Source organism: Ranitomeya imitator, chromosome 1 (genome assembly GCF_032444005.1).
Source record: "Ranitomeya imitator isolate aRanImi1 chromosome 1, aRanImi1.pri, whole genome shotgun sequence".
In the NCBI taxonomy this organism is placed as follows: Eukaryota; Metazoa; Chordata; class Amphibia; order Anura; family Dendrobatidae; genus Ranitomeya; species Ranitomeya imitator.
In genome coordinates this window covers 916212542-916240428 of record NC_091282.1, presented here as the reverse complement: position 1 = coordinate 916240428, position 27887 = coordinate 916212542, and the positions used below count along the sequence as shown (strand labels likewise).

General features: G+C 41.8%; 1 protein-coding gene across 1 annotated transcript in view; it reads left to right on the top strand.

The window, feature by feature from the left end:
• Positions 1–27887, top strand: part of ADAMTS3 (ADAM metallopeptidase with thrombospondin type 1 motif 3) — a 377062-nt gene that overhangs the window by 16109 nt on the left and 333066 nt on the right. The window contains exon 3 of the mRNA XM_069743515.1: positions 20274–20680. Coding sequence (XP_069599616.1) covers positions 20274–20680 — 407 coding nt within the window. The remainder of the gene's footprint in view (positions 1–20273; positions 20681–27887) is intronic.

The window sequence follows — 27887 nt, the reverse complement described above, 5'->3', positions numbered from 1 at the left end:
CGGACCCGGACCGCAGCAGGACCGCCCCTGGGTGAGTATAATATATCCTGTCTTTCTTACCTTTCAGGTTACATCTGGGACTTATCTACAGCTTTACAGAATGCTGTAGATAAGCCCCTGATGCCGGCGACCTTAGCTCATATACGATTTTTGGGGTGACAGATTCCCTTTAAGGTTAAAGGGAAGGCACCATCACAAAGTGACCGATTGTTTTAATCAGGTTTTTGTGCTACTTAACATGGGACTGCTAATCAACACTGAAAAACAAAGATATTAACTACTGCTACGTACGACCGGAGCACATATAAGATGGATGACAATGGACTGGAAGTTGTAAAAGACTTCAACCTTCTTGGATCAGGCTGCTTTCACACATCAGGTTTTTGGTTTCAGGCACAATCCGGCAGTTTCAGGCACAATCTGGATCAGTTTTTTTCTGATGCCTGATCCGTTTTTTCCCCATAGAGTTGTATTACTGCCGGATTGTGCCTGAAGGACATGAGTTTCATCCGTTTTGTGCCGGATTCGTCCCTTCAGGCTTTTTTGACGGATACAAAAAAGTCTCCTGCAACGTTTTTTGTGTCCGGCGAAAAAGCCTGAAGGGACGTTTCCGGCAATATACGCATGGAACTGATGTATGAATGAACGTTTCCGGCGACTGAATCCGTTTTTAACACACTGAGCATGCCCAAAAGCTTTGCTTTTGATTCTCTCTCTCTCTCTCTCCTCAAAAACCATGCCCAGGAACTCAAAAACCATGCGCAGTACATAGAGCCGGATCCAGCTAAAAAACGGATCCAATGCATCAGTTTGCATCCGTTTTTTCACTATTTACACCCGATCCGTTTTTTTAGCAAATTTGCCGGATTGTGCCTGAAACCAAAAACCTGATGTGTGAAAACAGCCTCAATGATCACTCAACATGCAGCAATGACAGCGGAAGTCCATAGGAGACTAGCTATGAGCAAATCAACAATGAAGTCACATGACAAGGTCTTTAAATCGAGCAACATTTAACTGGCTATGAAGCCACAGCTCTTACATAGTTTGGTATTTTCTTTGGTAACATATGGATGCGAAACCGGGACGATAAAGAAACAAGGCAGAAAAAGAAACGACACCTTTGAATTGTGGTGCTGGAGAAGAATGTTATCAATACCATGAAGAAGAACAAACAAATCAAATTTTGGAATACCGTAAATCAAGTCAGATATGTCACTCAAAGTAAGGATCACACATCAGATGAAGACAGCAATTACTGGAGAAAGACGTCATAGTCAGAAAAATAAAAGGAACAAGGCAAAGAGGAAAACCAACAACACCATGGCTTGATACTATCAGGGAGAAGACCCTGGTGGAGCAAACTAGGCATGCACAAGATCGATCTTTCTACAGATGGTTCATCAAGTCGCTATGGCTCAAGGTCGAGCTGAAGACCCATAAAGAAAAAAAATATATATTTTTCAAAACATTTTTGTATGCCAACTGAAACTAATGATCCTTGTGCTTTGGCTTTGTTCACAAAATATCACTTTAAAACTGACTATCGTCATGGCATAAGTTCTATTTAGTATGTCCAATGGGTGAAATGATCCTATCCCTATGAAACGTCTGAATTTCCCGTTCACACTGGCCCTGGAGTGTCGTAGCTAGACTAGCTCAGACATGCTGCTCACAAGCTTTAATCTGTGATTTCACGGTATAGTGGTAAAAGTAATAAAAGTCATGACCATTCTTAACTCACCAGAAGACCTCTTGTTTCTGCTTAGTTGGAAACTTCCTTGGATAAACTCAAATCCACCAGCTACACAAATCATCATCTGCATTTGGCGGAAAGGAACGTTTAACATAAATTTAGGAAGCGGATCAACATACTTTATACATCAAGGGGGTTGCTCAAGGGTTGACATGAATGGACATTGTTTTTTATAACCCATGTTACTTTATAAACCCATATGTTATTTTGTGAAAGTCTCTCCACCAGATCCTATAAAAGGTAAAGCATAGAGCAAGAATACAAAGATGTATCCAAACGGTTAGAAAACGATGAATCCATTAATTTGTGCCATGTGCTATGAACTGGGGGTACACTACGAACCCAAACTTCAAAAGACCTTCGAAGAATTTGCACTTTGGCTGGTATCAGAACTATTTAGGAATTTATGGTCCCATCTATGAATCTTGGATGCGTGTGATATATATATGAAGTTTATTTTGTATTTTAGAAAATATTATCTAATGCACATTTATCAACTTCATCAGATCGCATGATAACAAAGAATACTTTCTTTATACTATCATTGCAACCATATGCCAAACAGTCCATATAAAAAGTTTCACAATGTGCTCTTCCTTTCCTACTAATCTAAGACATACATTTTTCATCAGGAGAAAGATTTCCTGGGTTTTGAAACATTTTAAAATAGGAAACAGGAGTTTACATAAGAATTACCAGGTCTTATATTTCAATTAATTTCTATATTGATACACTTTTTGAATGGTGTAAATATGCGATGCCTGTCAATTGAAAGGGAATCTTTAACCAGCTTTTTACCAACTAATCTGAAGCAGCATGATGTAGAGGCAAAGAACCTGATACCAGTGATGTGTCACTTACTGGGCTGCTCACTGTAGTTTTTATAAAATCACTGTTTTATCAGTAGTAGATTATCATTAGAGGACTAGTAATCCTGCTGCCATGTAGTCCAACCACTCCTCCACTACTGATTGGATGCTTTATGCTAATGCACCGAGAAAACTGCCAATGAGTGGTGTGGGCGGGGTTATACATACGCTATGTATATGATAAAACATCACATAGCACTCGGACCGCTGCTAATCTTTGGGGCAGCTCCCATTACCATTTTTGTTCTCGGCTGTATTATACATGTGAGTGTAATCGCAGCATGCTGCGGTTGTCACTAACACTCGGCCAAGTCTCGGCCATTTTTAACGTGCGAGTTGAAAGCCTATGGGTGTGAGAGAGACAATCCAAGTGTTGTGCATTATACACTGACACCGGCAATGGAGGAGATGGGGAAATTAGTTTCTCCACCTCCTCCGCAGCTGCGCTCCGATCCGTTCTGTGCGGGAGGCTCGAAGCACAGACGCATGACACTCGGCTCCTGCTTGCAGCAGAGCAGGAGCCAGGGGTCATTAGCATATCACATCCGATGCGCTCGCAAGACTAAATCTGGGGCTAATGTGGGCATTGATGTGACTAGTTCTACTATTATTAATAGTAGATAAACTATTGTATCTAGGGTTGCCATGTGGCGCTGCAGTAACTTTAAGTACCATACAGGCATTATAATGGCTTGGGAAAATTAATAAGCAATACCATGAACGTGGCTACGATTTGGGTAAACTAACTTTATAGCTTATAGGAGGTGGGAAAGTTGCAGTCACATTCAGGTTATGGTGGACCCAGTGAGTGACTCTCCAGTATCAAAAATGGTGAGAACTAAACCCTTAACTCATTTATTAGGATCAGTGAAATTTTTTGCATAGGGATTTAGGGGCTTTAAGTCTTTATGACTATGTGGACAATACTGTGGTAGGGCGCTATTTGGGAAATATTATAGCCGAGGCTACTGTATTCCCTTAGTGACCAGGCCAAATTTTTCAAATCTGACATGTGTCACTTTATGTGGCAATAACTCTTGAATGTTTCAACTTATCTCTGTGGTTTTGAGCTTGTTTTTTCATGACATATTATATCTTCTAATAATGGCAAATTTAGGTTGTTGTTTTTGTGTTTATTTATAAAAATATCCGGAATTTAACCAACATTTCTAAAAATTAGCAATTTTTAAACTTTGAATGATTATCTTTTTAATCCAAGTTGTCATACCACACAAAATAATTAATAAATAACATTTACATGATGTCTGCTTTACATCAACACCGCTACCGCAAGGGCTGGAGCTGCTAAAGGAATTTTAATATGGCCAAAAATGCTGTTTAGCTGCAATCTAAATGTTGCTTTTGCGAGAAATCTACAGTGAGGATCAATAATCATCCTTTGGGAGAAGTTCTTATCATGACAGTTATTACATTGCTTGATAATGATTATTTCCTCAATGCATCCCACCCGTCAAATCTTCAATTTTCACATATTTATACACCACGTCGGGATTTCCTCCTGAATCTCTGAATAACAATTTTACGAAAACATAATTTTGACGGAAAGCCGGCTGAAGTCATACACTATTATAAGTTTAACGGATTCACTTTGGACTTTATCTGGCCTTGAACTTGGCAATGTCCATTTTTTCCCCTCTTTTTTTTCGTGAACATCTTAAAAAGACAAACATTGAGATGGAGGTCAGTCGGACTCTGGTGTCCAAAGTGATCCCCTAAATGCCAGATTCGGATGGATACCTTGATGAGTGCTCAGCGAAGAGCACTGTATATGTGTGAACCTACGTACATAAATTCTTTCTTTACAAAATTAGAATACCATCAAAAAGTTACTGTAATTTATTTCAGTTCTTCAATACAAAAAGTGAAACTCATATTATATAGAGTCATTTACAGAGTGATCTATTTCAAGTGTTTATTTCTGTTAGTGCTGATGATTATGGCTTACAGCCAATGAAAAACCAAAAGTCATTATCTCAGTAAATTAGAACACCTTATAACACTAGCTTGAAAAATGATTTCAAAATCCGAAATATAAGCCTACTGAAATGTATGTTCAGTAAATGCGCTCAATACTTGGTCGGGGCTCCTTTTGCATCAATTACTTGATAGGCATAGAGGAGATCAGCCTGTGGCACTGCTGAGGTGTTATGGAAGCCCAGGTTGCTTTGATAGCAGCCTTCAGCTAGTCTGCATTGTTGGGTCTGGTGTCTCACATCTTCTTTCTGACAATACCCATAGATTCTCTATGGAGTTAAGGTCAGGCGAGTTTGCTGGCCAATCAAGCACAGTGATACTGTTTTTTGTAAACTAGGTATTGGTTCTTTTGGCAGTGTGGCAGGTGCCAAGTCCTGATGGAGAATGAAATTTCCATCTCCATAAAGCTTGTCCGCAGAGGGACGCATGAAGTACTCTAAAATTTCCTGGTAGATGGCTGCACTGACTTTGGTCTTTATAAAACACAGTGGGCCTACACCAGCAGATGACATGGCTCCCCAAACTATCACTGATTGTGGAAACTTCACACTAGACCTCACTAGCAGCTTGGATTGTGGGCCTCGCCACTCTTCTTTCAGACTTTGAACCTTGATTTCCAAATGAAATGCTAAATTTATTTTCATCTGAAAACAGCATCTTGTACCACTGAGCAACAGTCCAGTTCTTTTTTCTACTTGGCCTAGGTAAGACACTTCTGTCGTTGTCTATTGGTCATGAGTGGCTTGGCATAAAGAATGCAACACTTGTAGCCCATGACCTGGATACGTCTGTGTGTGGTGGCTCTTGAAGCAATGACTCCAGCAGTAGTCCACTCCTTGTGAATCTCCCTCAAATTTTTGAATGGCCTTTACTTAACAATCCTTTGAAGTCTTTAGTGTGGCAATGACTGCTTTCTGGACATCTGTCAAGTCAGCAGTCTTGCTCATGATTGTGGAGCCTACTGAAACAGACTAAGGGACCTTTTTAAATGCTTAGGAAGCCTTTGCAGGTGTGTTTTGTTATTTATTCTAATTTGCTGAGATAATGACTTTTGGGTTTTCATTGGCTGTAAGCGATAATCATCAACATTAACAGAAATAACACTTGAAATAGATCACTCTGTTTGCAATAATTCTATATAATATATGGGTTTCACTTGTTGTATTGAAGAACTGAAATAAATTAACTTTTTGATGATATTCTAATTTAGTGAGAAGCACCCGTAGCTTTATCATCTAAAGAAATATCTATTTACATAGGAAAAAGTCAATGAAAACTTTATATGCTTGTTTTTGCCTTTCAGTAGTTGTAATTATGGAATAACACTAAACACTTATTCCGATCTGAATGGGCTTCATTATAATCTTTCTTTCTCACTTTTGCATTATTGGTGTTTATTTAGAAGTATGTAAGACAGAAATTCTACTCATTGACCTTAAGTCACCTATAAGTCAAATGAGGTTCTCCAATGAGATCTGGTCCAAAATTATATTAGTTTTTAAAATAGGAATTTTCTAATGCTGGGTTATTACTGAACATGACATGAATTGCCAGAATGCAGGAAAGGTCATGTGCAGTAACCTTATTTAGTTTTCCCTGGAAACTGTTGGCAGTGTGGGCATCTAATGTGTACTCGTCTTTTGGGTAATGGTATAGTATAACAGCTAAAGGAATAACACATTAGTTTGCTTTCAGTTAGTTGAAAATGAGTCAGGCAGTTTGGAGTTTTATGTTGCATTACGTTGTCTGCAAGGTTATACTGTATATACCATTGAGATATAACATACAGCTGCTGTAGACCCATGGAGACCCAAGTGCAAGGTGAGACCATATACACTATGCATAGAATTATTAAGCAATTTGTATTGTTGATCAATCATTTTATTATTGAACAACTACAGTGCTGTCGGTCAATCCAAAAGGTTAATAAACCCAGATACTGAATATTTAAGAATGTAAGGTTTTGCCTTTTTCGGGAGAATATATACGTGTGCAGAATTATTGGGCTACGATCATGAAAAACTTAATTTTCTCACCTCAGTTCTTTATTTTTACCTGATAAAATGTCAATAATAACCAAACAACTCAAAACGTACAAAAATACATAAAAAATATCTATCAACAACTAATATAGCTGCCCTTATTTTCAATAACAGTCATAAGATTTCCATCCATGGAGTCTGCCAGTTTTTTAATCTGTTGACAGTCATCTTTTTAGGCAGCACCAACCACAGCCTCCCAGACACTGTTCGGAGAGATACACTAGGGTTCCAAAATTTAGGGACACCCAGACAATTTTGTGTTTTCCATGAAAACTCACACTTTTATTAATCAAATGAATTGCCAAATGAATTGAAAATCTAGTCCAGACATTGACAAAGAACGAAAAAAAGATTTTTATTTGAAATAATAATTTTCTCTTTCAAACTTTGATTTTGTCAAAGAATGCTCCCTTTGCAGCAATTACAGCATTGCAGACCTTTGGCATTCTAGCAGTTAATTTGCTGAGGTAATCTGGAGAAATTTCACCCCATGCTTCCAGAAGCCCCTCCCACAAGTCGGTTTGGCTTGATGGGCACTTTTTGCGCACCATACGGTCAAGCTTCTCCCACAACATCTCAATGAGGTTGAGATCTGGTGACTGCGCTGGCCACTCCATTACAGATAGAATACCAGCTGTCTGCTTCTCCCCTAAATAGTTCTTGCATAATTTGGAGGTGTGCTTTGGGTCATTGTCCTGTTGTAGGATGAAATTGGCTCCAATCAAGCGCTATCCACAGGGTAAGACATGGCGTTGCAAAATGGAGTGATAGTGATAGCCTTCCTTATTCAAAATCCCTTTTACCTTGTGCAAATCTCCCACTTTACCAGCACCAAAGTAACCCCAGACCATCACATTGCCTCCACCATGCTTGACAGATGGTGTCAGGCACTTTTCCAGCATCTTTTCAGTTCTGAGTCTCACAAATGTGCTTCTGTGTGATCCAAACCCCTGTGTGACCTCAAACTTGGATTCGTCTGTCCATAATACTTTATTCCAATCGGCCTCTGCCCAATGTCTGAATTCTTTTGCCCATTTTAATCTTTTCCTTTTATTAGCCAGTCTCAGATATGGCTTTTTCTTTGCCACTTTGCCCTGAAGGCCAGCATCCTGGAGTTGCTTCTTCACTGTAGACATTGACACTGGCGTTTTGCGTGTACTATTTAATGAAACTGCCAGTTGAAGACATTTGAGGTGTTGATTTCTCAAACTACAGACTCTAATGTACTTGTCTTGTTGCTCAGTTGTGAAACGGGGTTTCCCACTTCTCTTTCTACTCTGGTTAGAGCCTGTTTGTGCTCTCATCTGAAGGAAGTAGTACACACCGTTGTAATAAATCTTCAGTTTCTTGGCAATTTCTTGCATGGAATAGCCTTCATTTCTAAGAACAAGAATAGACTGTCGAGTTTCACATGAAAGTTCTTTTTTCTGGCCATTTTGAGAGTTTAATGGAGCCAACAAATGTAATGCTCCAGATTCTCAACTTGCTCAAAGGAAGGTCAGGTTTATAGGTTCTCTAATCAGCCAAACTCTTTTCAGCTGTGCTAACATATTTGCACAAGGGTTTTCAAGGGTATTCTAACCATCCATTAGCCTTCTTACACAGTTAGAAAATGCAAAATACCATAAGAACATTGGAATGATGGTTGTTGGAAATGGGCCGCTATACACCTATGAAGATATTGCATTACAAACCAGACGTTTGCAGCTAGAATAGTCATTTACCACATTAACCATGTATAGAGTGCATTGTTGTATCATGTAATGTTAGATTCATTGGAAAAAACTGTGCTTTTCTTTAAAAAATAAGGAAATTTCTAAGTGACCCTAAACTTTGAACGGTAGTGTATACTGTTTTCCTTCAACATAAATCATCCATTTAAGAAGGGCCCACAAATTCTCTATAGGGTTTAGGTCAGCTGAGGAAGGGACAATGACATTATTCTTTCATCTTAAATCCCTTTATTGGGTATCCAAGCAGTGGAGCATTTTAATCCATGTGATGGAGCACCATCCTGCATAAAAACCATATTTTTTTAAAGATGCAGACTGCAGATGCAGAAACAAATTTTCACTTTTTATCATTTAAAAGTAGAGGTAAATCCTCTGTATAACATATTATTAAAAATCCCTCAAAGTGATGACAATTCACTAGAAAATAGCATCACGTCATGATTGGTGATCGATTGACCTCTGAAACTTCCAATAATTCAGAGAAAGAAGGAGATGCTGCTACTCTAGCATTATATCTTCTACATTTTTACTTCACAGCAGCCTCCAGCCAGCAAGCTGGGTAGAAAGCTGTGCAACGAACTATAGTAAAGGGGGTCAGAAATCGTAGTATCATAAAGTGATGCCCTGTAGTCAATCAATGGCTGCTTCACTCTCACTTCCTTTAGACAAAACTGAAACATGGAAGATGAGTTGCTGCTTCTCTCTGTCTCAGTCACGTCCAAAGGAAGTGAGATTGAAACAGCCGTGAATTGGGTGCAGGGCTCACGTGACATAACGTCACGCGAGCCCTGGGAAACCAGATGCCAATGTTTCAGGAACAGTGCCGGCATCAGAAGTGAGCGTTGGTTAGTCAACTTTTACATTGACTAGTAAAGGGTAACAATGTGTTGAACGTTTGATTTTCAGGCTCCATATCTCACCATCCACTGCAGCTTCGAGTGTGAGACTACCATAATTTTATAAACAACCATCTTGGTTATCTCATACATAAATTTGACTTGCACCTATTTAGTGTACTATTAGTTATGCTGATTATTGTCATGTCGCTGCATTGTTACCGTTTTGCTCCTAAAAAAAAATCAAAATTTTTATTTTCATTATTTTGTTAGGATTTTGTAAATCCACCTGTGGCTTTCAACCAGGGCTTTGGAGTCGGAGTCGTGTCCATTTTGGTGGAGTCGCTATTGTATATAATAAATTGTGTACAGTAATATGCAGTATGTGCTGTAAATGTTTTTCTAAGAATTTGGGAAAAATGTGAAATGTCCTATAAATGTCTGTTCTGTTCCTGATTTAAGAATCTAGACTTCTAGTTGAGATTAATCTGTGCTGCACTTTATGTACATGTTCAGTGTCATGGGGTTACCGTGACAGTGTGGAGCCAGAAGACCGCAGTGTCTGATTGCTCCTACTCCAACGCTGAGAAGAAGCACTTCTTCTTCATTTTAAATGTGTTTATTCCTTCTGGCAGAACAGAGGTTAATTGGCCTTGATGGAAATCCCTGTGCTCACAGCTGAGCTCGGTTAGCCACTGCTTTCTCCTTTATAATCTTGGCTCTGTTACAAATCCTTGTAAAATCAAGCATTTGCTCTATAGCTAATGGAGGGAGAGGAGTTCATATGAGAAGGAGAGTTGGAGGAGTTATCTGTGACTGTTGTTTGGTTTGTATGTGTGGTAATTACCTATCTTCTCTATTTCATTTTTTTCCCCTACCTCCACACCCTGGTGCATTCCTCTGTTATATGTGAGTGAATATTTTGCATGCCTGAAGTTTTCTGTTAACCCTTGTTTGTCGGGCTGGTGTACTACGTTGCACAGTAGTGCCCCTCTTCCCTGTGTGGGGGACAGAACTGACGGAGGGCTAACTCAGGAGATAAGGCAAGGGTGGAGGCCCTGGCATCTTCACCTTCAAAAGTGTCCCAGGGAGTAGAGCGAGCTAAGGCACCCCCTAGTGTTAGGCACAGGGAAGGAGCCCCTGGTCCCGGGTCACCCGACAGCTGTGTCGTGACACTAAGGCAGTGCTGTGGAGTCGGGAGTCAGGGAAATTGAGGAGTCGGAGGTTTGGCTTACTGGCTCCAAAACCCTTCTTTCAATACTCCCTGAATACTTCTGGGCATGCTCTCGATCAGATTCATGCAGGTCTTGACCGAAATCTGATCAGTACCTAGTAGCTCATCTTGTTGGATACTCACATATAGAAGAGCATTGAGACTACCATCGATCGTGGTCAAGTATCGAACGCCTTTGGCTGTGAAACAACCCCATATCATCAGGCTTCCACAACTGGGGCAACACCTTGATCAAAATGATTGGGCTAAGTAAAATAATAAAGCCTACACTCACCTCCCGTGCTGGAGCTGTCTCTGCGGTCTCGGCACTCCCTCTCCCAGGGCTCCCTTGCGGTTGTTGTGACACGTGACGCCGGTGACCAATCAGCACCTTTCTCTAAATTGAGATTCTGATTTAGGCTTTTATTCTTAATCATATTGCAAGGCTCTTTAAAGGGTCGATATTCACTTGCAGCATTGCTACTTTCAATAGGTGGCACTAGAGTTCAAGCCCTCTTCCTTTATGAAGAGACAGTTTACATAATTTAATGTAGTACAATTTTGCGGGAGAAAGGATGTTAATTGTTGTGAATTCCGTTCTTGGGCTCCCTCCGGTGGTTGTAAATGGCACTTTTGTGAATTCTGCCCTTGGGCTCCCTCTGGTGGTTCTGAGTGGAACTGCCGCTCCTTGGGTTTAGCTTTAGCAGCTGCTTTCACTAATCGTCTCTCCTGGCTCTGCTATTTAACCTGGCTCTAGTCTTCAGCCTATGCCACTTGTCAATGTTCTCTGGCTGGATTCACATCTCTGCTTGGATTCTCCTGGTTTCCTGACCAGTTTTGCAAAGATAAGTTCTGGCTTTGCTCATTTCAGTCCACATGTTGTGGACTTATTGTTCTGTGCATTCTATTTTTGACCAGCTTGTCATTATGAATTTTTTCTGTTAGCTGGAAGCTCTGGGAAGCAGATTTACCCTCCACATCTTTAGTCAGGTGTGGAGATTTTGTAAACTCTGCGTGGATTGTTTTGTAGTTTTTATACTGACCGCACAGTATCCTTTCCTGTCCTATCTATCAAGCTAGACTGGCCTCCTATGCTAAAATCTGATTTCATCTCTGCGTATGTTATTTTCCCCTCCTCTCACCGTCAATATTTGTGCGGGGGGCTATCTTTCCTTTGGGGATTTTCTCTGAGGCAAGATAGGTTTCCTGTTTCCATCTTTAGGGGAAGTTAGATCTTAGGCTGTGCCGAGGGGTCTAGGGAGCGTCAGGTACCCCCCACGGCTATTTCTAGTTGCGCTGCTAGGTTCAGGGTCTGCGGTCAGTACAGATACCACCTCCTTCAGAGCTTGTCTCATGTTGTTCCTAAACCACCAGATCATAACAGTACAAGTGGCCGAAAATGAATTAAATGTGTCTCAAAAGAAGGAAAAGAAAGTTCTGAACCATTTTTTTTTTCTGTGCTCTGGTTTACCTCTTTTTTCCTCTTGATATCTGGGTGGTGCAGGATATATGCTCTGGCATGGATGTTCAGGGTTTGTTTTCTCGTGTGGATCAACTGGCTGCAAGAGTACAGAGTATCCAGGACTATGTTGTCCAGACTCCGTCTTTAGAGCCCAGAATTCCTACTCCGGATTTGTTCTTTGGGGACAGATCCAAGTTTTTGAACTTTAAAAATAACTGCAAATTGTTTTTTGCTTTGAAACCCCGTTCTTCAGATGATTCCATTCAGCAGGTGAAAATCATCATATCCTTGCTGCGTGGTGATCCGCAAGACTGGGCTTTTTCTCTTGAAACAGGGAATCCGGCATTATTGAATGTAGATGCATTTTTTCAAGCGCTCGGATTATTGTATGACGAACCTAACTCTGTAGAGCATGCTGAGAAAACACTGTTGGCCCTGTGTCAAGGTCAGGAAGCAGCAGAGTTATACTGCCAGAAATTTAGAAAATGGTCTGTGCTCACTAAATGGAATGAAGAGGCTCTGGCTGCTATTTTCAGAAAAGGTCTTTCTGAAACCCTTAAAGATGTTATGGTGGGCTTTCCTACGCCTGCCGGTTTGAACGAATCTATGTCTCTAGCCATTCAGATTGATCGGCGTCTGCGCGAGCGCAAAGCTGTGCACCATATGGCAGTATCCTCTGAGCATAGTCCTGAACCTATGCAATGTGATAGGATTTTGACTAGAATAGAACGGCAGGAATTAAGACGTCAGAATAGGCTGTGTTTTTACTGTGGTGATTCTGCTCATGTTATCTCTGATTGCCCTAAAGGCCCCTTCACATTAAGCGACACTGCAGCGATACCGACAACGATCCGGATCGCTTCAGCGTCGCTGTTTGGTCGCTGGAGAGCTGTCACACAGACCGCTCTCCAGCGACCAGCGATGCGGGTAACCAGGGTAAACATCGGGTAACTAAGCGCAGGGCCGCGCTTAGTAACCCGATGTTTACCCTGATTACCATGCTAAAAGTAAAAAAAAACAAACACTAGATACTTACCTACCGCTGTCTGTCCTCCAGCGCTGCGCTCTGCTTCTCTGCTCTCCTCCTGTACTGGCTGTGAGCCGGAAAGCAGAGCGGTGACGTCACCGCTCTGCTTTCCGGCTCACAGCCAGTACAGGAGGAGTGCAGAGCACAGCGCTGGAGGACAGACGGCTGTAGGTAAGTATGTAGTGTTTGTTTTTCTTTACTTTTAGCATGGTAACCAGGGTAAACATCGGGTTACTAAGCGCGGCCCTGCGCTTAGTTACCCGATGTTTACCCTGGTTACCAGTGAAGACATCGCTGGATCGGTGTCACACACGCCGATCCAGCGATGTCAGCAGGAGTCCAGCGACGAAATAAAGTTCTGGACTTTCTTCAGCGACCAACAATCTCCCAGCAGGGGCCTGATCGTTGGTCGCTGTCACACATAACGATTTCATTAACGATATCGTTGCTACGTCACAAATAGCAACAATATCGTTAACAATATCGTTATGTGTGAAGGTACCTTAAGCGTACTAAGAGAGTCGCTAGGTCTGTTACCATTAGTACGATACAGCCTAAATTTCTCTTATCTGTGACCCTGATTTGCTCATTGTCGTCCTTTTCTGTCATGGCATTTGTGGATTCAGGCGCTGCCCTGAACTTAATGGACTTAGAATTCGCCAGGCGCTGTGGTTTTTCCTTGCAGCCTTTGCAGGGCCCTATTCCTGTGAGGGGTATTGATGCTACACCCTTGGCTAAGGATAAACCTCAGTACCGGACACAGATGATTATGTACATGGCTCCTGCACATCAGGAAGATTGCCGTTTTCTGGTGTTGCATAACCTGCATGATGTTGTTGTGCTGGGATTTCCATGGTTACAGGAACATAATCCGATGCTGGATTGGAAAACTATGTCTGTGACTAGTTGGGGTTGTCAAGGGGTACATAGTGACGTTCCTTTGATGTCAATTTCCTCTTCCCCCTCTTCTGAGGTCCCTGAGTTTTTGTCGGATTTCCATGATGAATTTGATGAGCCCAAGTCCAGTTCCCTTCCTCCACATAGGGACTGTGATTGTGCTATTAACTTGATTCCTGGTTGTAAGTTCCCTAAGGGCCGACTTTTCAATCTGTCTGTGCCAGAGCATGCCGCCATGCGGAGCTATGTTAAGGAATCTTTGGAGAAAGGGCATATTCGGCCCTCTTCGTCGCCATTGGGAGCGGGTTTCTTTTTTGTTGCTAAGAAGGATGGCTCCTTGAGACCCTGTATTGATTATCGTTTTCTTAATAAGATCACGGTCAAATTCCAATACCCCTTGCCCTTGCTTACTGATTTGTTTGCTCAGATTAAGGGGGCTAGTTGGTTTACTAAGATTGACCTCCGAGGGGCATATAATCTTGTTCGTATTAAACAGGGTGACGAATGGAAAACTGCATTTAATACGCCCGAAGGCCATTTTGAATACCTTGTGATGCCATTTGGGCTCTCTAATGCTCCATCTGTGTTCCAGTCTTTCATGCATGATATTTTGTGCAATTATCTTGATAAATTCATGGTCGTATATTTGGATGATATTTTGATTTTTTCCAAGGATTGGGAGTCTCATGTGAAGCAGGTCAGGATGGTGTTCTAGATCCTTCATGATAATGCTTTATTTGTGAAGGGGTCTAAGTGCCTATTCGGAGTTCAGAAGGTCTCTTTTTTGGGTTTTGTTTTTTCTCCTTCGTCTATAGAAATGGATCCTGTTAAGGTCCAAGCTATTCATGACTGGATCCAACCCACATCTGTGAAGGGTCTTCAAAAATTTTTGGGCTTTGCTAATTTCTATCGCCGTTTCATTGCCAACTTTTCCAGTGTGGTTAAGCCCCTTACTGATTTGACGAAGAAGGGCGCTGATGTGACGAATTGGTCCTCTGAGGCTGTTGAGGCCTTTCAAGAGCTTAAATGCCGATTTACTTCTGCCCCTGTGTTGCGTCAACCGGATGTTTCTCTTCCTTTTCAGGTTGAGGTCGACGCTTCTGAGATTGGGGCAGGGGCCGTCTTGTCTCAGAGGGAGTCTGATGGTTCTTTGATGAAACCGTGTGCTTTTTTTTTCCAGAAAGTTTTCGCCTGCGGAACGCAATTATGATGTCGGCAATCGGGAGTTGTTGGCTATGAAGTGGGCGTTTGAGGAGTGGCGACATTGCCTTGAGGGAGCTAAACACCGTGTTGTGGTCCTGACCGATCATAAGAATCTGATTTACCTCGAGTCGGCCAAGCGGCTGAATCCTAGACAGGCTCGATGGTCCCTGTTTTTCTCCCGTTTTGATTTTGTGGTCTCGTATCTTCCGGGATCTAAGAATGTTAAGGCTGATGCCCTCTCTAGGAGTTTTTCGCCTGATTCTCCTGGAGTCCTTGAGCCGGTTGGCATTCTTAAGGAGGGGGTGATTCTTTCTGCTATCTCCCCTGATTTGCGCCGGGTGCTTCAGGAATTTCAGGATGATAGGCCTGACCGCTGTCCTGTGGGGAAGCTGTTTGTTCCTGATAGATGGACAAGTAAGGTAATTTCTGAAGTGCATTGTTCAGTGTTGGCTGGTCATCCTGGGATTTTTGGTACCAGAGATTTGGTTGCTAGGTCCTTTTGGTGGCCTTCCTTGTCTCGCGATGTGCGTGCTTTTGTGCAGTCCTGTGGGACTTGCGCCCGGGCCAAGCCTTGCTGTTCCCGCGCTAGTGGGTTCCTTTTGCCTGTGCCGGTCCCTGAGAGGCCCTGGACGCATATTTCCATGGATTTTTATTTCGGATCTTCCTGTTTCCCAGAAGATGTCTGTTATCTGGGTTGTTTGTGACCGGTTCTCTAAAATGGTCCATTTGGTAACTTTGCCTAAGTTGCCTTCCTCCTCAGATCTGGTTCCATTGTTTTTTCAGCATGTGGTTCGTTTGCATGGCATTCCGGAGAATATTGTGTCTGACAGAGGTTCTCAGTTTGTCTCTAGATTTTGGCGGGCCTTTTGTGCTAGGATGGGCATTGATTTGTCTTTTTCTTCGGCGTTTCATCCTCAGACTAATGGCCAAACTGAGCGAACTAATCAGACCTTGGAGACCTATTTGAGATGTTTTGTGTCTGCTGATCAGGATGATTGGGTGTCTTTCTTGCCGTTGGCCGAGTTTGCCCTTAATAATCGGGCTAGTTCGGCTACTTTGGTTTCACCTTTCTTTTGTAATTTTGGTTTTCATCCTCGTTTTTCTTCTGGGCAGGTTGAGCCTTCTGATTGTCCTGGTGTTGATTCTGTGGTGGACAGGCTGCAGCAGATTTGGACTCATGTGGTGGACAATTTGACGTTTTGCTAACCGCCGTCGGCGTGTTGGTCACCGGCTTCGTGTGGGGGATTTGGTTTGGTTGTCTTCTCGTCATGTTCCTATGAAGGTTTCTTCTCCTAAGTTTAAGCCTCGGTTTATTGGTCCTTATAAAATTTCTGGAATTATTAATCTGGTCTCTTTTCGTTTGGCTCTTCCAGCCTCTTTTGCCATTCATAATGTTTTCCATAGATCTTTGTTGCGGAGATATGTGGTGCCCGTTGTTCCCTCGGTTGACCCTCCTGCCCCGGTGTTGGTTGAGGGAGAGTTGGAATATGAGGTTGAGAAGATTTTGGATTCTCGTTTTTCGAGGCGGAGGCTCCAGTATCTTGTCAAGTGGAAGGGTTATGGCCAGGAGGATAATTCTTGGGTTGTTACCTCCGATGTCCATGCTACCGATTTGGTTCGTGCTTTTCACTTGGCTCGCCCTGATCGGCCTGGGGGCTCTGGTGAGGGTTCGGTGACCCCTCCTCAAGGGGGGAGGGGTACTGTTGTGAATTCCGTTCTTGGGCTCCCTCCGGTGGTTGTAAATGGCACTTTTGTGAATTCTGCCCTTGGGCTCCCTCTGGTGGTTTTGAGTGGAACTGCCGCTCCTTGGGTTTAGCTTTAGCAGCTGCTTTCACTAATCGTCTCTCCTGGCTCTGCTATTTAACCTGGCTCTAGTCTTCAGCCTATGCCACTTGTCAATGTTCTCTGGCTGGATTCACATCTCTGCTTGGATTCTCCTGGTTTCCTGACCAGTTCTGCAAAGATAAGTTCTGGCTTTGCTCATTTCAGTCCACATGTTGTGGACTTATTGTTCTGTGCATTCTATTTTTGTCCAGCTTGTCATTATAGATTTTTTCTGTTAGCTGGAAGCTCTGGGAAGCAGATTTACCCTCCACACCTTTAGTCAGGTGTGGAGATTTTGTAAACTCTGCGTGGATTGTTTTGTAGTTTTTATACTGACCGCATAGTATCCTTTCCTGTCCTATCTATCAAGCTAGATTGGCCTCCTATGCTAAAATCTGATTTCATCTCTGCGTATGTTATTTTCCCCTCCTCTCACCGTCAATATTTGCGGGGGGCTATCTTTCCTTTGGGGATTTTCTCTGAGGCAAGATAGGTTTCCTGTTTCCATCTTTAGGGGAAGTTAGATCTTAGGCTGTGCCGAGGGGTCTAGGGAGCGTCAGGTACCCCCCACGGCTATTTCTAGTTGCGCTGCTAGGTTCAGGGTCTGCGGTCAGTACAGATACCACCTCCTTCAGAGCTTGTCTCATGTTGTTCCTAAACCACCAGATCATAACAGTTAATAACAGCTACAGACTAATGAAGCAGACAGATAAAGAAAACATTTTGGGAACCCTGAGTTGATGGGAATTGTTAGTGTAGTTCATATACTTAAAAGACATCCTCCGAAGTTGATGAGTAATCCAAATGTTGCAGTCTGACGCTCCATCTGGTCCACACATTCCCTAAAGAGATGTATATTTAAGCCATGTCTGAATGATGACACAAGTCTGAGTATTGTCTTTTAGTTGTTTTTTTACATTTTTGTTTTATATGCTTAAAACGATTATAAAAGAGGCAGTTCAATGACAACACAACATGTGAATTATGTAACAGATACAACATGCTGTGTGACAGGATCAGTCTTTTTCCTCTAGACAACCCAAGTGTTGTCCTCTTGTCTGCATCTGTCAGTCATGTGACATTACTTTCTGTCTCAGTGACTACTGAGTGTAGCCTCCTAGCCCACCTAAAGGGTGCCTTGTTCATACAATGCCCCACTCGGCCTAGCTCTGAGAGCCATAGTGAAGAGCTGCTTTGTAGCTTCCATATTGGTGAACTTGAGCAAGTCATATATTTAAGGAGCCGCATATTTAAAGAAGTTGCAACTGATGGGGAAACGCCTTTAAAGGGAGCCTGTGATAAACTTTTACACCCCCATAGCCATTAATAGGATTGGGTAGCCCTTTAGACTGGAAGTGCGGTCATTTTCTCTTGTACTGTATATGGCCACTGACCTGTCACTTAACCTTGGGAGAGTGCTGCCAGGTAGGGAATACAGTCTGAGGCTGAGCAGCTAGAAGTGCATGGTCACACTCCAATGCACTGCCTGACACTACATAATGTGCTTTCTGGCTGCTGGAGCAGTGCTTTCCAGTTATAAAAGGATCAGCTGTCTCGGTTTTTAACGGGCTTCCGAGTCATAGAAATGTCTTAGGATGGGGTTAAAGTTTCTCGGAGATTCCCTTTAAGCGTCATAGTTACAGATGCAGGCCTGGGATTGAACTAAGTCTAGGAAGTCATGCAAGAAGTGTGCAAGATGGTGAGATGTGCTTGTATCGGGGAAGGGAATGCAGATCGGTAGAAAATAAATAAAACCTAATAGTCGTAAAGGACAATTTTTGGGGAAGAATTAGGTTCTGTTCACATTTGTAAATTTTTGTCAGTTTTGATAGGAAGAATAGCACCATATCCCAGAACAAAGATTGTAGCAAATTTATATAGAATTTTATTTTCTCCGTTTTTGTATTTGTCACACTAATAGTTTTCAACCTGTAACTATAAAAGGAACTTAATCTGACATTTGATACAAGTGTTAATATACAGGATCACTAGGTCCATGTTTATTAGTTTCTTTCACATGTCTATTCATGTAAAAATATATGATGAAAAATCGCAGTTATCTCATATGCTGCCATCTAGTGGCCAAACTGGATGCATGGCATACTGGTTCTGCATCTCATTTTATAGCCTACAGTAAACTGAATATTGCTATCAATAATAGGCAGAAGAAAGGCTCATTTAGGGTCCAAGCGAAGAGTGTTGGCAGAGCCGAGTGAGAAGACAGAGTTATCAGGAGGGCTAGGGATGGCACTGCCCATCTCAAACTGTAGACACCTTTCTCTTGCTCAATTTTAATTGATAATTAGCTTCAGATAATTTAATAATGATTGTAATTTATTCGTTCACATTACTTGTTCCCAGTGCTCCGGAACTAATGCTAAATGGGTGTCTTCAACTCATTCCTATTCATGTTACTTTCATATAGTATGTGCTACACTAATAGAAGAGAGCGGACACGTCAGGCATCACAGAGAAAAAGAGGCAATAACTACCAGTAGCTGGTTACAATAACAGTATACTGCGGGATACAGACGGGCCTTATTGACACACTGGGCAGCCAAAAGCCAGCCATACACATTAGATGGCTGCTGGCCGAACGATACCTTGGCCAACAGTTCAGTCGTCAGCCATCTTGGTCATCTATTCCATACACAGGCGCTCCCCATTGACCCATTACTTGTGTTTGCCATGAGAAATCTCTGCCGGTAGCTTATGGGGAGATCAAAGCCATTGGCAGTGTAAAATCTAACGTGCCCGATCGACATCTCCGACAATCAGTCGACCTGTGCCCCCATACACATTAGAATGTCGGCCAAGCCCATCAATATCTACTTGTTTGGCGAACATTACTCTTTTTGGGGGCTTTAAGCTTTTTGTCCTGCCATATCTATTTGTCACGGGCAGATATACCATTAGTGCAACCTGTGTCCACACTAATCTTTATATACAGTAGCTGTAGTTCTGTATATCTATATATATATATTTGTCACTTTTTTGCCGGTTTGAGGTTATTGGTGTCTTAGATCATTTTATTGTGTAAAGTCAGGGACAATTCACTTTACCAAATGTGTAATAATAGAAGGTCTAGGTACCAGCCCACCTACAACGTGGCCCCTAGAATCACTAAATCCCCATGGTGGATCATTGTTGCCCATATTTGATAATGTTTTTGAGGCTCTAGTTCATCCACTGTCAACCATGTCTATGTGCTTGTACCTACTGTATCCATTCCCCTCTATAAAGTAATGAAAACTTTGAAAAATATAAATAGGTAATATAGGATATATGACCAATACTTTTTGATCTCACTATCTTCTTATCATTTTTCCAAAATGTCTACCATAACCATTGATATTCTATTTTTTTCCTCTGAAAAACAAAAACTTTTTGTTAACCGAATGTTTCTTTTTACTTAGATTTAAACAGAATAAAACAAGGAGAATATGAACTGATAACACCGATAAGTACTGACGCCGAGGGACACCATATTTCCAATATTCTTTCCATTGGTCACAAGAAAAGATTGACAAGAGATACATCAAGTAGTCGCCAGCACCTATACTTTAACATTACAGCCTTTGGAAGAGAATTTCATCTTAATTTGAAGCCAAACACTCGTCTCATTGCTCCAGGGGCCGTGGTGGAGTGGCATGAAGACCCTGTGAATGCTGAAAACAGAAGCCATGTTGGAAATATGAACCACGTCTCGAATAGCAGTGAGGAAGTCTGGAAAAAGGAGCCATTGTGGACAAATTGTGCTTTTGTCGGAGAAATATCAGATATCCCGGGAGCGTCGGTTGCATTAAGTAACTGTGATGGTCTGGTAAGATACATTTTCTAAATATCACTTTTTTTATTTTCATTTACTGCCTGTAGTTTTAATTTTGCTGCAGCATACCATAAAATTAATAAATATTACAAAACATAATACAGGATTTAACAAAATACCAATACATACAATTTATACAAATATTTTCTGCTTGTAGTGTTGTGAGGCTTTGCTTTATCCTAGGTCCTAAAGCAGAAATGGCACTTAAAGAATACTGAAACTTGACGTCCGAAAAACAATGTTTTTCTCCCCTTAATGTAGAGATAGATAGTAACCTATACTCTGCCTTGTCAAATAAAAAAATTGAAGAAAACCTCTCAGTTAAAGGGGTATTCTCAATTAAATCTCCACCTCTCGTGTCTCCCCTTTTCCCCATACTTTGTAAGCTTGCGAGCAGGGCCCTCACTCCTCCTGGTATCTGTTTTGAACTGTATTTCTGTTATGCTGTAATGTCTATTGTCTGTACAAGTCCCCTCTATAATTTGTAAAGCGCTGCGGAATATGTTGGCGCTATATAAATAAAATTATTATTATTATTATTATAATTAAATCTCTGTATATTATTTTTGTATTACTTTCAGATGTCTGTTATTCATGTATTTGTCACACCAGCTGTTTTTTTTTACCAATGACCATAATGTAACTTGATGTGATGTAACCCCTTAACGACCACCGATATGCCTTTTAACAGCGGCAGTTAAGGGTACTTATTCCTCAGAGCCGCTTTTTAACGGTGCTGAGAAATAAGGTTATAGCGCCCCCCAGCGTCAGAAAATCTCCGGGGTCTCGGCTACCAGGGGTAGCCATGACTCCAGAGAACATAATTCGATCAGTTTTTACCAATTTCCGATTTATTTATTTCTTCTCTGATATGATCTAGCACATCGGAGGAGAAAGAAATGGGGTCCCCAAAGGCCCCCCGGTACCTCTGGCACCTCCTGCATCCCCCGATCCTGTCCCCCGGCCATCGGCGTCTTCTTTCTTGAAGAAAATGGCGGGCGCTTGCGCAGTGCTCCCACCGAGATCTGCTGGCCAGTACTCAGCAACAATGGGAGATTTTTCCTTTTGGTTCATTTTAATCACTGTGATAGACCTTATCAAGGTGATCAAAATAAAAAATAGTAAATCAAACCCCCTTTATCATCCCCTAGTTAGGTAAAAATCATAAAATAAATAAATGTATTTTTTTTCCATTGTTCCATTAGGGTTAGGGTTGGGGCTAGAGCTAGGTTTAGGATTGGGGCTAGGGTTAGGGTTGGGGTTACAGTTAGGGTTGGGGTTAGAGCTAGGGTTACGGTAGGGGCTAGGGTTAAAGATAGAGTTAGGGTTGGGCTAGGGTTGTGGTTGGGGCAAGGGTTGGGGCTAGAGTTAGGGTTGGGCAAGGTTTCGGCTAAGGTTGGGGCTAGGGTTAGGGTTGGGGCTAGGGTTGTGTTGGGTTTAGATTTGTGATGTTGGGGTTAGGGTGGTGCTGGGGTAAGGGTTGTGGTTAGGGTTATGGTTAGGGTCGGTATTAGGGTTAGGGTTAGGGCTATGTTAGGGTTAGAATTGCGGGGTTTCCACTGTTTAGATACCGTATTTTTCAGACTATAGCACGCACTTTTCCCCAAAAAAAATTGTGAGGAAAATGGGGGGTGCGTCTTATAGTTCGAATGAAGGCTTACCGGCAGTGGTGTGGCAGCGGCAGAGGTGCGGGGATGATGAGGTGCGGTGAGCAGTATGGCATGAGCAGGGTTCCTTCCACAGGTGAGGTGACGCTGCGGCTCGGTATCCAAGGTGAGCAGTAGAGTCGGGTGAATCACGGCATTCTTGGTGGCGGCGGCCATCTTCCTGAAGCCGAGTTCGCAGATTGAGATCTCGGCTTCAGGAAAATGGCCGCCAAGATCTCCCATGGCCATTTTCCTGAAGCCCCAGGAAGCAGAGCACTCAATCTTCACACGCACGGCCTCAGGAAGATGGCCACCACCACCGAGAAAGCGGTCATTAACCCGGCTCTGCTGCTCGCCTTGGATACAGAGCTGTGGCGTCACCTTACCTGAGGAAGTGAAAGCACCTCTGCCGCCACAGCACTGCCGCAACCCCCCCATGGACACCAGGCTGCAGCATCGCCCACCTTAGCAGGAAGGGACCCTGCTCAGGTGCACGCCGTTCCGCCCACCGCGCCTCAGCATCACCGCACCTCTGCCGACACCATGCCTTCTGTGACCCTGCTCTTCCACCGCCAGCCCTCAGGTAAGATACCTTAAATTTTGCCAATAAGACGGACCCCCATCTTCTAAAAAAATCTTTTTTTCTGCAATTTTCACCCCAAATCTTGTGGTCCGGTGCGTCTTACAGTCCGAAAAATACGATACATCAGAGGGTCTCCTAATGCGACATGACGCCCGCCATTGATTCCAGCCAATTTTACATTCAAAAAGTCAAACAGTGCCCCTTTGCTTCTAAATGCTGCCATGCGCCCAAACAATGGCTTTCCCCCACATACGGGGTGTCGGCCTACTCAGGAGAAAGTGCACAACAAATTTTTTGGTTTTTTTTCTCCTGATACCCTTGTGAAAATAAAAAAGTTTGGGTCTAAAGCAAACTTTTTGTGAAAAACAGTGGCTTTCCCCCACATACGGGGTATTGGCGTACTCAGGAGAATTTGCTCAACAAATTTTTAAAAAGTTTGGTTCCAAAGTAATTTTTTGTGAAAAAAGTAAAATGTTCATTTTTTCCTTCCACAATGCTTTACTTCTCATGAAGCACTTGGAGGATTAATAAACTTCTTGAATGTGGTTTTGAGCACCACGTGAGGTGCAGTTTTTAGAATGATGTTACTTTTGGGTATTTTCTGTTATACTGACACCTCAAACTCACTTCAAATGTGAGGTGATCCCTAAAAAAAATGGTTTTGTAAATTTTTGTTTCAAAAATGACAAATCGCTGGTTGACTTTTAACCCTTATGATGTCCTGACAAAATTTTTTTTTCCAAAATTATGCAGATGTAAAGTAGACATGTAGGAAATGTTATTTATTAGCTATTTTGTGCAATATGACTCTCTGATTTAAGGGCACAAAAATTAAAATTTGCTAAATTTTCAAAATTTTTGCCAAACGCAAGTCACATCGAAGAAATTTTACAACTAACATGAAATACAATATGTAACGAAAAAACAGTCTCACAATCAGACTTTGATAATTTCGACCACTTTCACTCTATGAGGTTATAGCTCTGGAACGCTTCAACGGATTTCACTGATTCTAAGATTTTTTTTTCGGGACATATTGTATTTCATATTAGTGGAAAAATTCCTTCGATGTGACTTGCGTTTATTTATGAAATAAACGGAAATTTGCCAAAAAGGTTGAAAATTTTGCAATTTTCAAACTTTTAATTTTTGGTTTCTTAAATCAGAGCGGTCACACAAAATAGTTAATAAATAACATTTCCTTCATGTCAAATTTACTTCTGCTCAATTTTAGAAACATAATTTTTTGGTTATGAAGTTATAAGGGTTAAAAGTTGACCATCGATTTCTCAATTTTTCCAACAAAATTGACAAAACCATTTTTTTAGGGACCACCTCACATTTCAAGTGACTTTGGGGGGGGGGGGGGGGGGTCAATTTTACAGAAATTACCCAAAAGGGACACCATTCTAAAAACTGCACCCCTCAAGGTATGCCAAACCACAATCAAGAAGTTTATTAACCCTTTAGGTGCTTTATGAGAACTAAAGCAATGAGGAAGGAAACAATTAACATTTACATTTTTTCACATAAAGTTTAATTTAGACCCAAACTTTTTTATATTAACAAGGGTATCAGGAGAAAATGGACCAACCAAATTTGTTGTGCAATTTCTCCTGAGAACGCAGATATCCCGTATGTGGGGGAAAGCCACTGTTTGGGCGTATGGCAGCAGTCTGAAGGGAGAGAGCACCGTTTGACTTTTTGAATGCAAAATTGGCTGCAGTCGATGGTTGGCACCATGTCAAGTTTGGAGACCCCCTTATGTGTCTAAACAGTGGAAACCCCTCAGTTCTAACTCCAACCCTAACACACCCCTAACCCCAACCCTAACCCCAAGACACTCCTAACCCTAATCCTAACCATAACCACAACCCTACAATACAACTCTAACCACAACACTAACTCCAACACCAACCCTAACCCCAACACCACCATAACACCAATGCCACCCTAACTCTAACACCACAGGCGAAACCCCAACACAACCGTAACCCCAACACAACCCTAACCCCAACACAACCCTAACCCCAACACAACCCTAACACAACCCTAACCCTAGCCCCAACCCTAACCCTAACTGCAAAGAATGGAAAAAGATTAAAAAAATTATTTTATTATTTTTACCTAACTAAGGGGGTGACAAAGGGGGGATTGATTTACAATTTTTTGTTATTTTGGTCAGTGTGATGGGGTCTATCACAGTAATCAAAATGATCCAATAGGAAAAATCTCCTATTGTTGCTGGATACCAGTTGGCAGATCTTGGCAGGCACACTGAGCATGCGCCCACCATTTTCTTTCCGGAAGATGATGCGGAGGGCCGTGGAATGGAGCAGAAGGGTCCGGAGATGGCGGAGGTACTGGGGGTACTCGAGGGACCCCATTTCTCCCTCCTCTGATGGGCTAGATCATATCAGATGAGAGAGAAATGACTTAAAAGTCTGACTTTTTTTATGATCACTGTTATTTGGTGAATAACGGTGATCACAAGACTGGAGACAGTAAAAATTTATCTAAATAATGCTCTTCGGGTCTCGGCAACCCCCGGTACCTGAGACCTCGGAGATTTTCCGATGCTGGGGGTGCATTAACCTTATTTCTCAGCATGGTTAAAAAGTGGTGCTGAGGAATAAGTACCCTTAATTGCCGCCGTTAAAAGTCGTATTGGCGGTTGTTAAGGAGTTAAAGTCTACTTTATATATTTACATGACACACAGCTTATATGTGTTACTTTGACTTTGACTTTTTGTATATTGAAATCGTAAGGAAATGTACAGGGAGGTATTTATTTCATAGTGCGTTCAAGGTAATAAGCTATGCCATTCCGACATACACATTTCCATATTTTTCTTAGCAATATCCACTTTATTCTTATGAATTAGTCTTTTTTTAAGTTACAAGCCCTGGCTAACCCTTGAAACTACAAAAATATTATACTTGAAAATGTTAAAGTGTGATCAGTATATTTTCCACGGGAGTCAAACAGGCCTTTAAATCACAAAAAAGATACTGTGTGGCTGAAATGTTTTAGGATAAAATCAGATTGAGGTCATTGCCAGGTAGACTGGAAGACACTTTGGCCTGCATCTCTTTGCCACACTAAACACTATTTCTAAAAAACAGCATGAGCGGGCGGGTATTTACTGTGGTAACTCCGTGGTCTACCAGGGTAAACACTTTGAAATCCCAGATACACACTGCTTGTAACCCACATGTGCTGCAAATACTAATTCAATCAGTGTTACAGAGTAAAAAACAACAGCAGCTATTTTGTGTTCATCTGGTTACAGTAGAAACTCCCTTTCCCATGGGACCACATCTAAAAACACATTGGAAGCTGACCTTCTTCAATGGGTTGCTTAAGGAAGACTAATAGAAAGCTGTGCTAGTTTCTGTAGTTTCTGAAAGCAATTGCTACTTGACTCATTTACTTTGGATTTGCATTGGCTTAAATAATTACATCTGACACCTCTAAAAGCTGAAAAACTAAACTTATATCCCTAAAACGATATTGTTGGACCTATATGTTGCACCAAAGTATAACTCTGCCTTGTTGGATCTTGGCACAACTCTTTTTTCGTCGAAACCAAACCTTCGTAGTTAAATGTTACTAGAATCCTATTCCGTGAACACTTTTCTGAAACGTTTCCTGAAGCTATTGACATTTAAAGGGACATGAAACATACGGGTAGCATCTGATAAAAGAGTAAGCAGCCTCATTAGAGGGGCTATTTCATGAAAGCAACCTCTTTCCATATGCCATATATGTTTGAGCTGCTAACAATCTCAGGGTAAATCTGTCTTACAGAGTTTGTCATTCATCTTAATGGAGGTCATTGAGTACTATATACTAAAATGAAAGGCTGGCCATCACTTCTCCTATCAATATCAAATGTTTGTCGGGAGCAGAACACACAGTAATCAGTTGCTCATGTCCGAGTTTGCATTATGAAACACTTGTCTTTGAAACCCTTTAAAGAAACTTATAGCCAGCCTAATATCCAGATAAATGATTGCTTTAAAAGTAAAAACTAAAGAGCCTAGTAAATAGAATCTTTTAGTTTTTGTTCTCTCATTAGATGGCTGTCGACCCAACAATGCTTTAGCCGATCGTTCGGACGACAGTCATTTTTGGAGACTATCCCATATGTAGGAATGATCGTTTGGGTGAGCTCTTGTGTGTTCTCCTTGAGAAAGTTATTAGCTGACATGGAGGCTTGTAGCTTAACTTCTGAAAAATAATGTGATTGGGAGTCCGAAACTGGACTTGCTCGATTGCCATCTTCTTCGACCATCAGTTAGCCAGCACCCCTGTACATTTTAGACCATCGTCCAAACCCGTCAATATTGATGGGTTTGTCCAGCATTAATCTAATATGTATGAGGACCTTAAAGTAGCCTTAAATGTTAGTCGGGATTGGATGAAGCCTATGCTGTCAAATAGCTAACAATCATTTGCCTGCTGAATCTTAACGAGATGGCCAATGCTGATGAATCATAAATAGTCATCATCTGGAAAAAGTCTGCTTTGTTTAAAAGTCTTGTCCAATAGATTGGAGTCCATAAACCTTCCTTCTGAACCTTCCTTCTGAAAAAAAGTAAGATAGGATGGCTTTTGCCTGGTGTAATTGAGCTTCCATGGCCAGTTCCAGTGACTGAAAATGCCAAAATAGACTATTATTATTATACATTTTTATTATGCTATTTATTCCATGGTGCTTTACATGTGAAAAGGGGGCAAATATAGACAAATACGTTAAACATGAGCAAGAACAAGGCACTAACAGGTACAGAAGGAGATAGGACCCTGCCTGCAAGGGCTCACAGTCTACAGGTGATGGGTGGGGATACACTAGGAGAGGGTAGAGCTGGTTGTGCGGCAGTTCAGTAGGATGAGGGTCACTGCAGGCTGTAGGCTTGTCGGAAGAGGTGAGTCTTCATGTTCTTTTTGAAGGTTTCCGTTGTAGGC